Here is a 14,424-nt window from a genome sequence, read left to right as displayed (position 1 = left end):
GTCGTGTTTCTGAGATGCTTTTTTTTGGATTCTAATCATTCAGACATTTAGCTGCAACCTACAATCACTGTGTATATTTAACACGGTCACACATCTGTTCTGCCTCTTCTTTTCCCCCCAAAAGTTATTTTTAAATAGATTGTGTGACTTTAAAAAGATCAGATACCCTCCTGCTCATGGTGTGGAAATAGAAAGTGCACGATGCTCATGTTGGGAGAGATTCATGAAAGACTGGAGACCTGATTCGAGGGAAACGTGCGAGAGAATCCTGGGCCCTCCCTGCACCGGGGTCTGTCCTGTTCAGGGTTTTCATCCATCACATAGACAAAGTCCGCGAACTCACGCTTGTCAAATTTGCAAGTGACCCTGAGTGGAAGGGGAGCCCTGGTGCTGGTGGCCAAAGGCTCAGGGTCGGGAAAGGGCTCGAGAGTGGCCAGTGAGGAGCAGCAAGCGTGAGTCCCCACACTCGGCTTCCTTCGGTCCGTTCCAGAAGTCCAGGGTGACCCCCGCCAGAGTGGCTACAGTTAAGAGTGGCAACGTCAAGTGTTGTTGAGGGTGTGACAGACCAGGAGTCTCAGACCCCTGCTGGGGGGAGTGCACATTGTACAACAGCAGCACAACCCCCTCGAGGACGGTATGGTAACGTCTACTAAAGCTGAATGCAGGCCTACCTCCGACCCAGCCTCCCCAATCCCGGCAGCGAGCCCAGGAGAAATGAGTGCCCACGGGCGCCATGAGCGCCGACCCCAGCACCAGAATGCTCACAGCGGCCCTGCCGGAAGCAGCCAACAGCTGGAAACAACCAACATCAATAAGGGACCAAGAGGAGAATGGATAAACGGTAGTGTATCACGAATGCCACATGTGATGAAAAGGAACAAACCACAGATTACAGCGACAAGGGAGAGTCTCCCAGACTTCAGAGTGAGCGACACAGTCAGACACGAGAGAGCACACCACGCATGATCCTGTTTATATGGACTGAGGAACAGGCGCGGCAAACCCACGGTGAAAGGAGTCAGCATGTGGCTCCCTCTGCAACAGGGCAGAGTGGGGAGTAACTGGGACGGGCCTGGAGGAAACTTCTGAGAGACATGGAAATGCTCCCTCCTGATCTGGGTGACAGTTACACAGGTTCATACAATGTAAAAAACCATCCAGCCACATACTTTGGACTTGTGCACTTTATTCTAGATACACGTTCTATCACAATAACAAACATAAAGGCAAGGGGGCAGAGAGCCGGCAGCTCTATGGCAGGTGGCAGGATAGGAGCTGCGAGCCAGGCCGCCCAGGCGAGCTGCATGGACACAGACCATGCCTGCAGGTGCCCTTTGCGTGGCCCAGCTGGCTACTCGCCTGGCTCTCTCCTGCTCTGGGCAGACCCCATCCAGCCTCGTAGGTTCCGTAGGACAACACAGGACCATGGACCACCAGTGGGAGCACAGGGTGGGCCATGTGCAGTCACATGGCACTCCACCCTCAGAAGGGCTCTGAACTCTGCCGTCATCATCTTGACATTCTTAAGTTTTGAACAAGGAGCTCTACAATTTTTGTTTGCACTGGGCTCCACAAATTATGTAGCAGGTCTTGAATGGGCAGCTGTGATGTTCAGCTTGGTCCTCAGTTTCTGAAGGACTGTTCTATGGAAAGAGAAGCACATTTATGCAGCCAGGAGCATGAAGTCATGGAAGTTATAAAGCAGGCGGACCTCAGCTTGATATAAGGAAGAACTTACAGTGACAGTGGCTCTAAAAGAACTGCCTCCCAAAGATCAGCAGTCCATGTGATGAGCACCTCCTCCGTGTCAAGCATCCTCCCTACGTCATCTGCCTTACTCCTCCCACAACCCAAGGAAGAGAAAACTATTATTACCCCCATTTTGCAGAGGAAGCGGAAGCAGGTATTCGTAACTTGCCCAGCATCACTCGGCTGGTAAGCAGTGAAGCTGGGATGTGCATCCAGTTTGACTGAGCGCGAGTTGCCATCCACCACCAGACTTTTCTGGTCTTCCAGCCGGGGGCTGCCTAACATCAGGGCCAGTGGAGAGGTTTTCAGCTTTGGGAATCGAAGGGCTTCAGGCCTCAAGGTAGAGATTCTGGGATTTCAAACACAGATGGGAGGCAAGGCAAAGAAGGCCAGAGCACTCACCTTTGTGCCAGCCCAGACAAGGCTAGTCTTTGGATGCCTGGCCCCAGCTGGGGACTTCCTTCATGGGAGCGGACAAAGACACTCAGATGCTGGCAGGCACATATAAATAAAATAGACATATGTGATGTAATAGGGAGGGGTGGGGACTGTGGCAACTTATGTCAAAAAGTTCAGAAAAATTTTAAACATTAGGCAGGCAAAGCCAAGAACACTGCTGCGGGCTGCCCACAGGTCACCAGTTAGAGGTTGCTGTTTTAGACTGCCAGCCTCATGAGGGCAGGGACAGGTCTGTCATGCCCACCAGTGTACCCCTGCCCTAGCCCAGCACAGGGCTTGGCATGCAGGTGGCTGTTTATGGGAGGAGCAGCCCCAATGGCAACCAGTCTACTCACCCCTCTTCTGACCTCTGCCACCCAGCAGGGATGGACAAGGCAGCAGGCGGCAGGAGCCCACCTTGCTTGGCTGTGCCTCACCTACCCGATTATTACTCCCTCCCTTCTCTCTCGTTTCCCAGTAGCACAGACCTGATTTATGAGAATTTTCTTAGAAAAGAAAGACTGAGTTCTGGATAAACCTCGTGAGAGTGCAGTGGTTAAGACCAAGGGCTCTGGGAACAGACAGACCTGGTCTGAATCCTGCCTTACCACCTCCCAGCCGTAAAACCTTTCAAGAGTTACCCGGCCTTCCTCTGCTTCCATTTCTACACCTGTAAAATGAGGATAACAATAACACTTGGGGGTTTTTTGTGAATATTAAATTAGAGAAGACTTGTAATTGTGTGAGTATTAAGTTAGATAAGACGTAATTTTGTGAATATTAAATTAGGTAATACATGTAAAATGGCCAGAACAATGCCTTGCATATAACAAGCATGAAATCTATAGTAGCTGTGCTTTATTGCACGGGCAGTTACCATTTATCAAACCTACGATGTGGCAAGCGCTGTGCTAATTGGTCTTTAAAATAACTATTCAACAAGTACATACTGAACATAAACCACGGGGCAGTCCTTCTCAAGGCACACGGGTCTCTCCCCTCTCAGCCCCTCCCCCGTGCAGCTCCTGTCCCTGGACGGGGGGACAGAGCAGAGCCCCGTCGGAGCAGGGCAGTTGGGGAGGTCAGGTTAAGCCACTCGCCCATGCTTACACAGAAACGTGGCATTCACAGCGTGTCTTTCGTGGGTTCTCCCTGATCCCACCAGGCCCTGCCTGGCACAAGAGCAGAGTCTCAGTAAAGCTCTGTCGAATGCATGAACGCCATTAGGTCCCCGCAAGACCCTATAAGGCACCTGCTGACGCAAATAGGCGCGGCGAGGCGGGCCCACCGGCCCAGGACCGTAAGGGACGCGGACGATGGCCCCCACGCACGTCTCCCCAGCCAAGGAGCGAACTCATGCCCACGAGGCGCAGCCACCGCCGCCCTCTCGCCGCCACATGGATTTAAAACCCACGCGGCCGCCGGGCTCCTGCCCCTCTTCCGCCATTGGGCAAGGGCGCCCGCACTCGTGTCCAATCGGATGGCTTCTCGCAGCATCCGAACTTGGGATTGGCCCGTCCGCTTTGTCATTTCGGGCTACCCGTGACGTCAGCCGTGTCTGGCACCCCCGCCTCTTCGGCGTCCTCCCTGGAGTTAAAGGAGCCACAGGGGAGAAGATGCTCGTGTTGCTTCAGACGCAATTCCAAGTAACCTTTAAAAAATATTTTAAATTAACCTTCATTGTAGAAACTACAGAAAATAAGAGAAATGCACATTTCATTTAATCCATTACACAAAGCTAACCACTGTTAACATTTTGGCATATATCATTTCAGTCTTTTTTCTAATAATATAATTTTATTTGTACAAAATTAGGATCGGTTCTGCGCCTATTTTTAAATTTATAAAGGGCTTTTCTGTGTATCATCAAATAATCTCTGAAAACATGGCTTTTAACAGTTGCGTTATCTTTTACATTCTTTATTTAACCAATCCCCTATTTTTTTCTTAATTTCACTGCGGTTTTGCTTCTACAAATGAAGCTTTTACAAAATGCTTTTACAATATTCTCGTCCTTAATAATCAGTTCTCTGATTATTTCTTTAAACTTTGATGTAGAAATGAGACTAGAGGGCAAGGATACTCATCCTTTAGGGCCCTAACACACGTTGCAAAATTGTCTTGCATTCATTCATTCGGCAGATAGTATGAGCAATTATATGTGCCAGTTGATGCTAGGAGCTGTGGACACAGCAGAGAACAAGACAGGTGTAGCCCGTGGCTCCTTCAGAGAAGGAGTGACAGTTTCATCATTTCAAAGCCGGCTCCTGGACACACATTCTCAAGTCCCACAGCAGAGCACAGGCTCCCTGTGCAGAGTGGAGAGGCCGTGTCTCCAGCTCTGGCACAGGGACCGCAGGTGAAAGGCACAGGGCATTTTCTGGGTGCCAGACCCTTGTGGGGACTGTGGGGGGGCACCATGGTGCCCCATTTCTCTGGATTCCTACAGTTCTTGTCTGGCATTCTGGAGGCCCTGGGGACATCTGAGCATCTGTTCCGGGGACCAGACATTGGGGACATGCAGTGCACAGTCCAGCTGGCATGAGAGACACTGAACAAAGCAACTCACAAATTCATAACAAATTACAATTTGGCCTCACTTCTCCAGAGGGAAGAAGGGGATGATAGGGTTCATCTGTATTTTGAATGGAGCTGGGAGCTCCTGGAGCACAGAGCACGCAGTAATAGCAATAATTAACTTTTTTCAAGAGCTTGTTCCTAGCCAGGCCCTATGCTAAGTGCCATGCAGGAGTTTTCCTGTTCAATCTTCCCAATAGCCAGTAAGCATCTTTACGCTCTTCATTTTAAAGATGAGGAAACTGAGGCCTGGAGTCATCAATGAACTTTCCCAATCAAGGTCACACAGTCACAAGTGGTGGCCTATACTTATGTGACCTCAGTTTTGGGCTTGCAGAATTCAAAGTTTGGGGAATGATCAATGAATGATCAAGCCCCCCAGAGGGTAAATCTTGCTGGGTCAGCTGTGTGCGCTCAGGGACTGGGCCAGCGATTGGAACTGTGTGCCAGGTGCGGCGCCTGTCACGGGCCCGGCCCGGAGCCAGGCGGACACAGCCCTCTCTACATCCTTTGTGGCTAGCCTGGCCTTTGTCCTCACACCCAGCTCCGTCTTCATTGGCTCCCCCTCAAAACCGAGCTGCAGAGTGCCAGCCCCGGCCCGGCCTGGATGCCTTTTATGCCACTGAAAATCACAGTTTTACATTGTTAATCACTCGTGACAACAGTAAATGCATCCTTCACGAGAACGAGACACAGAACGTCTCTGCCCGGGTATTTCTGGGCCGTGAAATCAGCTTGAATGATGAACAGTTCCTTCTGGAAGTGTTTCAGACATGAGTTAAACATCTGGAATCTTCCAAACTCCTCTCAGGCTCAGCCTGTGAGGGAAAGGTCCATATATGAAGCTATTTAAGGTACCCAAACCCCTGCAGGGCCTGGGCCAGGACCCAGGAACAGGATCTGGGCTCAGCTCTGCCCTGAACCAGCAGCTTGACTTTGGCCAAGTCATGTCCCTGTCTGGGCCTCAGTTTACCCAGCTGTTGGAAGACAGGACTTGGCTGCAATGTTTCCTTCTGTCCTTTCCATCTGCCCGCCCCTCATCTCCTGCCTTGGTACCAAAGCCCTGTTTCCTCTGTAGAAACCAGCTCCCTGCTGGAAATGAGAAACGGCTGCGGGAGAGCTCACCCGTGCTCCTGTATCAGCACCTAGACACACACGGCACAACCAACAAAACACACGGCACGCACATATGCACACACAACACACACTTACCCACCCAGAGCACACATACACACAAGTATACTCCCCACGCATATATGCAACACACCCCCACAAAACCACAACAGAGACCACACACACACACACACCCCTCCCATCTTTAAGGTTAAGACTTCTGGTGCTGGCTCTGGTGGCGGCCAAATACTTGTTCCTCTCTGGAGGCGGCCCTGCCCCAGGTTTCTGGCTTCCTGATACTTGGTTAAAAGCTTGTCACTAGGCGGGCATCCAGGTGACCAGAAAAAAGGAGCTGTGTGGCGTGGAGGGAGTGAGCGAGCAGGAAAGACAGAATTGCTAGCAAGTAACGAAGGCAGCCCAAAATGTGACTTGCATGGTTATGTGTGGGGTGCCACCCATTTACTCCACAGAGGTTTGCCAAGTGCCCGCTGCAGGTCAGACCCCACCAGGGAAGCCTTGGGGGTCAAGCCAGATTGTCCTGCCCCCCTGGGGTTGCCAATCAAGTGGAGACAGACAGTGAACTCGCAAACACACGTGTGGGATGCTGCTGGTCACTGTGTTGAGGCCTTGATACCCTCCCCATCACTGTGAACTGTTCCCACTGGTTCTTAGGCGTGAGGAGACAGGGTCAGGAGGTGAATGACCTCCCCAGGTCACCCTTGGGGGATTCTGCCAGCAGGTGCCCGGAGGGGCCTCTCTGATTTGGTCTTCACCTTCTTCCCTCCCCGGGCCACTGCCACCTCACCCCTCCCTACAAAGTCTGGAGGAGGCAGGGGAACCTCCAGGAGCCCAGCGCCCAGTGTTGCCTGAGTCCAGCGGGCAAGGCCTGGGCTGGCAGCCCCAGGCAAGGCGGGGAGGATGGGGAGGCGGGGAACAGAAAGCGCCATTGGCTGGGCTGGCCCACAGGCTTAGGGCCCCAAGTACCTGCCTGCACAACCCACTCCTCCTCATTTGTGGGTCCTCGAGCCTCAGCATCGCCATCTCTCAAATGGGAATATTAGCTTGGACCTCCCAGGGCTGTTGTGGGCCTCCAATGGGCTAACCCCTGGCTCAGTGTAGGATCCCGATGCACATTTGTTGAATAATTAAACAGACAAATACCAAGTGGCTAGCACAGAGCCTGGCACACAGGCAGTGTTCAAGAAACATTAGCTCTTATTAGCGTTTAAAAGCAAAACAAGACACAAAAAAATTAAAACATGCAGTCCAGAGATGCTAACCTGGGAATGCTGACAGGCCGATTAAACCAAAGACAGGACCTGGGGGAAAAAATGACTCAGCGGGAAGCAGTTTGCAAGGTGGTAGACTGGGAGGGGAGGTCATTAAACCGCTTACGGCTGCCCAGCGTGGCTTCTGAAAAGGCAGCTCTGTCCTCTGCTGGCCTGGGGGTGGCAGGAGGTGAGGGGGGCCCGGCGGGACCCGAGGAGGCCGGGATCTGCCTTGTCCCCATGGCCCGCTGTCAAAGCAAGCTCTTTGTTGACTCAGCCGGGCATTTTCCACAGTGCCCAGCGGGCACAGTCAGGACACGGCCAGCCACCGTCAGCCGCGGCCAAAACCCACGCTGGCTTCCCTGGGTTCCCGACTGGCTGCCAAGGCAGGCCTGGCACCCATGCAGGACTGGCCAGGGAATTGGCGGGGCCCCTTGTTCAAAAGTTATTAATTATGAAAAATTCAAGACAATGACAGTACAGCATCGAACTAAGCTTGGGGCCCTCCCAAGTGTGGAGCCCTGGTGCCCGCATGGGTCGCACACCCATGAAGCTGGCCTTGCCCCGAGCCCAGCCCAGGAGGGATGCACCACTGGGAGCAAGCCCTCCTTACTGGCTTAGATGGGACCTTTTCTCTCTAAAGATTCCCCTGGGGGCCAGCCTGGGGGCGCAGCGGTTAAGTTCGCAGCCCCGCTTTGGTGGCCCCGGGTTCACCGGTTCGGATCCCGGGTGTGGAGATGGCACTGCTTGGCAAGCCAGGCTGTGGTAGGCGTCCCACATATAAAGTAGAAGAAGATGGGTACGGATGTTAGCTCAGGGCCAGTCTTCCTCAGCAAAAAGAGGAGGATTGGCAGCAGTTAGCTCAGGGCTAATCTTCCTCAAAAATAAAAAATAAAAAAATAAAAATATAAAGACTCCCCTGTGTGACTGGCCCCGGCCCGTGGCCTAGTGGTTAAAGTTCTGTGCACTCCCCTTTGGTGGCCCAGGTTCTCAGGCTCAGATCCCTGGTGTGGACCTACTCCACTCATCAGCCACGCCTTGGAGGTGACCACATGCAAAGTAGGGGAAGGCTGGCACAGGTGTTCGCTCAGGGCGAATCTTCCTCACACACATAAAACAAAAGAAAGATTCCCCTGTAGCAGACCCAAGCCACGCTCAGGGCAGCCAGCCGCACGTGCAGTTGCCTGGGGACACACACTCATTTCACAGTCACACCACCTGTAACCAGGTTGGGAAACGTCCCAAATCCCAGACTTCCTGGGACTGTGAAGATCCTTAGCTCCTCTTCCCGCAAGGGCTTTGGCCTGGGCACCTGCTGTCCTCTGTCTGGGACTCCCTCTCGGCTGTCCCACCTCCCCAGAGAGGCCCCCTGACCCCTTGGGTGCCAGCTGCGTGCAGACCAGGACCCTTTGTATTCCTTCCAGCTCTCATCCCTCTCTGATGCCATCGCCTGGACTTACATATTTACATTTTTGTTGTCTGTCTCACTTGCAAGAACAGGTGGCCTGGGAGGGCAGGGCTTTGTACCTGGCTCTGGGCAGACGCTCCAGAAATACTAGTAGAATAAAATGCCACCTCCTCAGGGTCGGCTTGCCTGGTCACCAACCCGGCCTCTAGCTCATCATTCCCCTATCTGAAGTGACCCGGGTTACTCACCGGTTTGCACGTGGGTCTATGGTCTCTCCTGCCCCCCAGATGTCACACGAGGACAGGAAGTTTGTTTTGTGGCTGCCCTGTGCCCAGGACCCAGCACAGAGCCTGGCCCTGAATAGGAGCACAATATTTGCTGAATGAATAAAGGAAACTTCTTTCCCTGACTTCTGGCCTCCGTCTCACGGACTCTGGCCCAGCAGCAGCGGTCCCTGCTCCAGCACCTGCACTCCCACGCCGGCCCCTGAGCACTCAGCTCTGCCCCGGCACTTTCCTGGGCAGAATCACTGAGTTGTCAACTCCTCCTCATGTGCCTGGGCTGCCAGTGGGCTCTGTCCTCTCATCGCTGAATTCCAGCACCACAGTGCCTGGCACACAAAGGGTTGCCAGATTTAGCAAATAAACATACAGGATGTCCAGTTACATTTGAATTTCAGATAAGCAACATTTACATTTTTAGTAAGTATATCCCAAATATTGCACGGGCTGTACCTATACTCAAAATTATCCATAGTTTATCCAAAATTCACATTTATCTGGCAGCCCCAGGCACATGTGAAGCGTCCTGTGAGTGTGGACTGTCAAGGGTAGGCTTCTTCCAAAGCAATTTTGTCCATCCCAACTACCCGCCGTAGCCAGGGGCCCTGTCATTACTGGAAGCCTTTCCAAGGGTCAATCTCGTCATCTGTAAAAGGGAAAATAAAATGGTGCTCGTTCCTCCCCTCCCAGCGTTGCCATGAGAATTCAATACTATAACCCCTATTATGTATTCAACCGTTTGTCACGCCCTTTCACGGCACTGTCTCCTTCAGTCCTCAAAATCACCCCAGGTGCAGAGGAGGAAACTGAGGCCACAGAGGTGAAGGTACTTACCAAGCTCACAGGGCTGCGTCCTACTCATCTTTGGAGATGCAGTTGAGGCCACCAAGCCTGACACCCTGCATCAGGCCTCCAGGCAGAACCAACTTTGGAACCAGGGTGGAAACCACGAGCCAGTCCCAGGGGCCACCGTCAGAACAGTGTTGTCACACTGTAGGCGCTCAATAAGTGTGGCCAGTGCTGTGGTCCCAGACAGATCAACCAGAGGTCAGTGTTGTGGGTACGTTTTGTGTTTTTTAATGTACTGAATTAACTGGTTATTTCTGCACGCTGGCCATCAACCTTGATTGCGTAAATGCTGCCTCATTTCCAAGACAATCAATGCCTGTGATTCCTTGCTGCCAGATGAGGCCAGGTGGGTTGCAGGAGACTGAGGGGAACAGCGGCAGCACCTGGTGTCACTGAATTCCCAGTACTCAGGGCTGAAGCTCATGAAAGTTTGTTGATTGAATGAATGAAGGAATGGCTGTAAGGAGGGGCAATGTTGGTGGTCTCCTTTGGCCTAGGAAATGAGTGGGACCCATGGTCATCCCCAAACCCAGCCAACATTTCAAGGGTCACCCAAGGAATGCTCGGGACCCCCGCTAGCAGGTTTCCTCCAAGCTGCCAAGGCCAAATTGCAGCATGACCCTCCCCACCCCCACCCCTACGGACCTGCTGGCCAGGTCGACCCCTCCTCAGGGTAGGGGCGGAGACTGTCCAGCCCGCGGCAGGGGAGCCCTCAGGGGTAGAATTAGACTCCTGGTCCCTGGGCTTGGGCCCTGCTCTGCACCCAGCCTGTAGCTTTAAGAGTGAGCTTCTTTTCCCAAACAAATGATGACCAGCACCTTTGAAACTCCCCCTCTGCTGGGCCCTCTTGGACCAGTCAATCATCCTTGAGCTGGAACCCCAGAAAACCAGTTTCCTGCCTGCCCTCCTGTGCCCAGTGCAGGGAGGGCACTCACCCACTTCCTGGGCTGGCTTTCTCCCAGTTCTGCAAGACTCTGGTCTGCCTCCAGCCTATTGAAAGGAAATAACAATAACTTTTAAACACTCTTTCCCCCTTGAATACAAAAGGAGTCTCTGCTCTTTACTACATTCGGACATTACTGGGATATGCGGATATTTAAAGAACTGGAAACTGACGTGAGGGGCACATGCCCGGGGACCTGGGTTGAGTTCAGGCTCCACACTGAGGGCAAGCGACCCCCCAGGCCAGTTTCCTCCAAGCTGCCAGTCTGTAAAAGGGAGACGCTAATACTCCTGCCTCTGGGAGTAGGCGTCGGGTGGAGCTAATATTTGCTGAGTTTCTGGCACAGGGTAGGCGCTCCATAAGTGCATGTAAAATAAAGAGAGATTGAGGGAAGTCTAGGAGGGGACACAGCAAACTGTTGAGAGGTTGGAGATGTGCCAGGGAGGGGGGCCTCTTACATAATATTTTAATATCTTTTAAACCAGGAGAATGTGTTCTTGTAACAAGGGTGTAATTAAAAGTTAATGAAATAAAAGTACACCCCCACACTTCCTCCCCCTCTCTTTTGAACAGCGGAGCCGCGCCCCCCAAGCCGGTGGCCCCTCGGGCAGCAGACAATGGGTGTGGATTCGCCCCGGGCCCTGACGGCTGGGACATTACACAAGTCCCCGACACGTATTTACATGACAAGGGCTCCCGGGCGTTTCTCGGAGCAGTCCAGGGCGTGTCTACGCGAGTTCCAGTCTTCCCCCGCCGACCTCTTTGGGGTCGGGTTAAAGTGCGTGGGGGAGGGGGACAGGGGTGCAGTGGGCTGGGGCCTGCAGGCGAGGAGTTTCCTGCGAAATCAGGTCATGAGTGATTGGGAGGAGTCCTCCTCTCCTTCTCTAAAAACCCTTGCCCTGAGCCCTTGGGAGCCTCGTGCTCCTTTGGGGGGGAGGCTTCCCCCAAAAGTCTGGGTCAAGGACCCCGGGGCCGGGGAACGCACCCGCAACGCGCCAGGGTGCGTCTGGAACCGAGTCCCACTCCCCCGGATCGCAGGTGTGCAGAGCAGGGGTTCCCAATGGACCCCGGTTGGGGAGGGGACACAGCGCCCCTCCTCCGCTGCCTGGGTCCCAGGTTTACCCGGCTCGCCCCGCTCTGGCCCTTTAAGAGCCCGCCCCCTTCCCTGTCACCCCGCCCCGCGGCCCGGGGAGGGGATGCGGGGGAACCTCGGCGGGGATTGGCGCAGCGCGCGCCCCCTCCCCGGCCCCCGCGCGGTGGGAACCGGCAGCCCCGTCTAGCGCTGACGTCAGACCGTCTGCCTGCCTCCGACCGCGGTCTCGGAGCGAAACCCGATCTCCTTGGACTTGAATGAGGAGGAGGCGGCGGCGGCGGCGGAGGCGCTCGGCTGGGGGAAGCCAGCAGCAGAGGCTGAGCCCCGGCGGCAGCGCGCGCCCCGGCTGCCAGCCCATTTCCCGGACGCCACCCGTGGGCAGTGCCGACGCCCCCGGGGCTGCGGAGGGGCGGCCGGGGGGCGCAGGGGAGCGCGGCCCCGCGCACTGAATCCCGCGGCGCCCCGGGAACTTGGCGGCGCCCCGAGCCCGGCGAGCCGGGGCGCGCCTTCCCCGCCGCGCGCCTCCTGCATGCGGGGCCCGAGCGCCGGGCGCCGGCCGGAACCCCCCCCGGCCGCCCCCGTGCCCCCTGCGCCCCGGGCCGCGCCGCCGCGCCGTCCATGCACCGCTTGATGGGGGTCAACAGCACCGCCACCGCCGCCGCCGGGCAGCCCAATGTCTCCTGCACGTGCAACTGCAAACGCTCTTTGTTCCAGAGCATGGAGATCAGTGAGTGACCCCGCGCCTCTCTCCCCGGAGGCCCCGTCGGGCTAGGACCCCGAGTCGAGGCGCAGCTGCGGGCGGGGGCCCGGGCCGTGCGCGCCCCCTCGAGCTGTGCGCCCTGTGCCCCGGCTGCGCCCGCCGCGCCCCGGGCGCGCCCTCCCGGCTCGCGGCAGCTGGCGGCCGGCCCGGCTTTGTCCCGCGGCGCTGGGAGCCTGGCACGGCCCCCACTGCCCGCGCCCCGCCCGCCGAGCCTCGGACCCGGGGCCGAGCGGCGCGGAGGGCGGCGGGGCGCCCGGCGCGAGAGGGCTGGGGCGGGCGGATCTCCGAAGTTTCCATTTTATTTCCCTAAGGGGCAGTCGCGATGGAGCAATTAGGCCGGCTCTTTATCAACTTTGGCTTGGGGGGGTGAGGGGGGGGGCGGGCGTGTGAGACGCTGTCTGGCCTGCGATGTGTCTGGGGCTCCGGGTGTGTGTCTGGAGTGTGCGTGGCGCTGTGTGTCTCCGTCTCTGAGTGGGTTTCCGTGCGTCTGTGGAGTGTGCGTGTGTGTGTGTCTGGGTCACGGTCTGTCCCAGGAGTGTTTGTTTCCTAGTCTTCTTGCGTCTCTGTGTCTCTGTGTCCGGGTCTAGGTGCCTCTCTGCAGTGTATGTTTCTCTCTGGGGGTCTGGGGACCGGATCTGTTCCAGGGGTCTGAATCCAGGGCGCAGCGCTAGTGGATCCCGAGTGTATGTCATTGTGTGAGTGTCTGTGTCCCCGACGCACCTATAAATAGCCTCTGTCTGGACAGCTTGGCTCAGTCTGGCTGGGACGGTGGTTACAGATGAGTCAAAGTTTGGGGCTGTCTGTGTTTGGGACTGCCTTGCCCTGAAAGGGGGAAGTAGCCGCGGGGTGGGGAGGGGGTGTTTGAAGCTTGGCACTGACAGGCGGTGCATCGAGAAGTTGAGAGGAATGAGCCTCTTCTACTTATGTCGCACAGAGCCCACCCAGGGGGACGTGGTGTTGGGTGGGGAATTGACTGCCACCCCTTACCATCTGCCTTCTAGCCTGCACCTCCTCCCCTGCCCATTTTTTGGGGAAATTGCCTCTCTGAGCTTCCATTTCCCCATCCTCATCCCTAAGCACCCCAGGCGAGGGGGTTCACAGCCCTTCCCTCCAAGGGCCAGCTTTCTTCCAGCTGGGCCCTGAAGCCGAGCAGGGCAGTCACTGGGTGACTCATAAGCTAGTTTCCGCAGGCGGCTGCCACAGTTTGTGGCCCCTGAGCCTGTACGGTGAGGCGCAGGAGGTAAAAATAACCCCTGACCTGCCCTGCTGGGGCAGGCTGGCCCGCGGTGGTGGGGGGTCCTTCCATCCACCTTGCCCCCCTCCCTGCAGTCCTGGAATTGAAAGCCCTGCTCACCCCCCCTCCCGCCGCCCGGCCCCCCCCAGCCGCCCTGCATCAGGCCAGCGAGGTGCCAGGAGGACCTGCCCGAAGCCAGCGTTTGTGGAATTGAGTTGCTTTAAACCACATTGCTTCCCAAAGGCCCTTTGTGACCTCGGGAGGCTGATGAAATGCGCGAGGATATTATTAAAGTACCTTCGCACATGTTTGGAGAGAGTCTTGCCAGTGCTGAGGGCATCACTGCCTGAGTGCCCCCGTGCCCTATTTCCCCTGCGTCTCTGAAGCTGCCTTAGCGACCTCCCGCTCGAAGCCTCCGTGTTGTTGTGTCCAACTTATCATTGTGAGGGCTGGGCACAGTCGGACAGTCTGCTCTGGCCCTTCCTTTGTGTTCAGGAATTTTTTTAAAAATTCATTCTTATTTCTACCCCTTGGGCGAGTCAGCCCTGACGATGTTTTGGCTGACAGCAAGGTGTGGTTAAGTCCTTTGCCTGCGACCTGTGTGCCTCTCGCAGAGGACATCTGAGTGGGACCCTTGCGGTTAAGTGCCTGGCACCCTGGCCTCCTCCAGCTGGCTCCGGGGTGGCCCATTAGTCACCGTGCTCTGTATTT

General features: G+C 55.6%; 2 protein-coding genes across 2 annotated transcripts in view; one reads left to right on the top strand and one right to left on the bottom strand.

Annotated features, from left to right (window-relative positions):
- Window positions 1-1,169: 1,169 nt before the first annotated feature.
- LOC106825884 (collagen alpha-1(I) chain) lies at window positions 1,170-12,339 on the bottom strand. The gene is made up of 5 exons (XM_070485416.1): window positions 11,612-12,339; window positions 10,619-10,673; window positions 9,669-10,140; window positions 7,158-9,480; window positions 1,170-3,838 (listed from the first exon to the last, which is right to left on the bottom strand). Exons 1-3 carry the CDS (start codon window positions 12,337-12,339, stop codon window positions 9,952-9,954), a joined length of 972 nt encoding a protein of 323 aa, XP_070341517.1. The 3' UTR covers window positions 1,170-3,838; window positions 7,158-9,480; window positions 9,669-9,951.
- Window positions 12,313-14,424, top strand: part of PMEPA1 (prostate transmembrane protein, androgen induced 1) — a 58,233-nt gene continuing 56,121 nt past the window's right edge. Inside the window, exon 1 of the mRNA XM_044748839.2 lies at window positions 12,313-12,446. Within this exon, the coding sequence (XP_044604774.1) occupies window positions 12,338-12,446 (109 nt within the window). The 5' untranslated portion in view covers window positions 12,313-12,337. The remainder of the gene's footprint in view (window positions 12,447-14,424) is intronic.

The sequence above is a fragment of the Equus asinus genome, chromosome 15 (assembly GCF_041296235.1).
Source record: "Equus asinus isolate D_3611 breed Donkey chromosome 15, EquAss-T2T_v2, whole genome shotgun sequence".
NCBI classification, from domain to species: domain Eukaryota; kingdom Metazoa; phylum Chordata; class Mammalia; order Perissodactyla; family Equidae; genus Equus; species Equus asinus.
Note: the sequence above shows the minus strand (reverse complement) of the source record. Positions and strands in the feature narration are given on the sequence as shown.

Coding starts and splice junctions, on each gene's coding strand:
- LOC106825884 (XM_070485416.1), bottom strand. CDS start 12,339: ATGGACGGCGCGGCGGCGCGGCCCGGGGCGCAGGGGGCACGGGGGCGG. Junction 10,674..11,611: donor CGCACCCTGGCGCGTTGCGG/GTGCGTTCCCCG, acceptor TCCTTTCAATAG/GCTGGAGGCAGACCAGAGTC. Junction 10,141..10,618: donor AAAGCCAGCCCAGGAAGTGG/GTGAGTGCCCTC, acceptor CCCTCCTTACAG/CCATTCCTTCATTCATTCAA.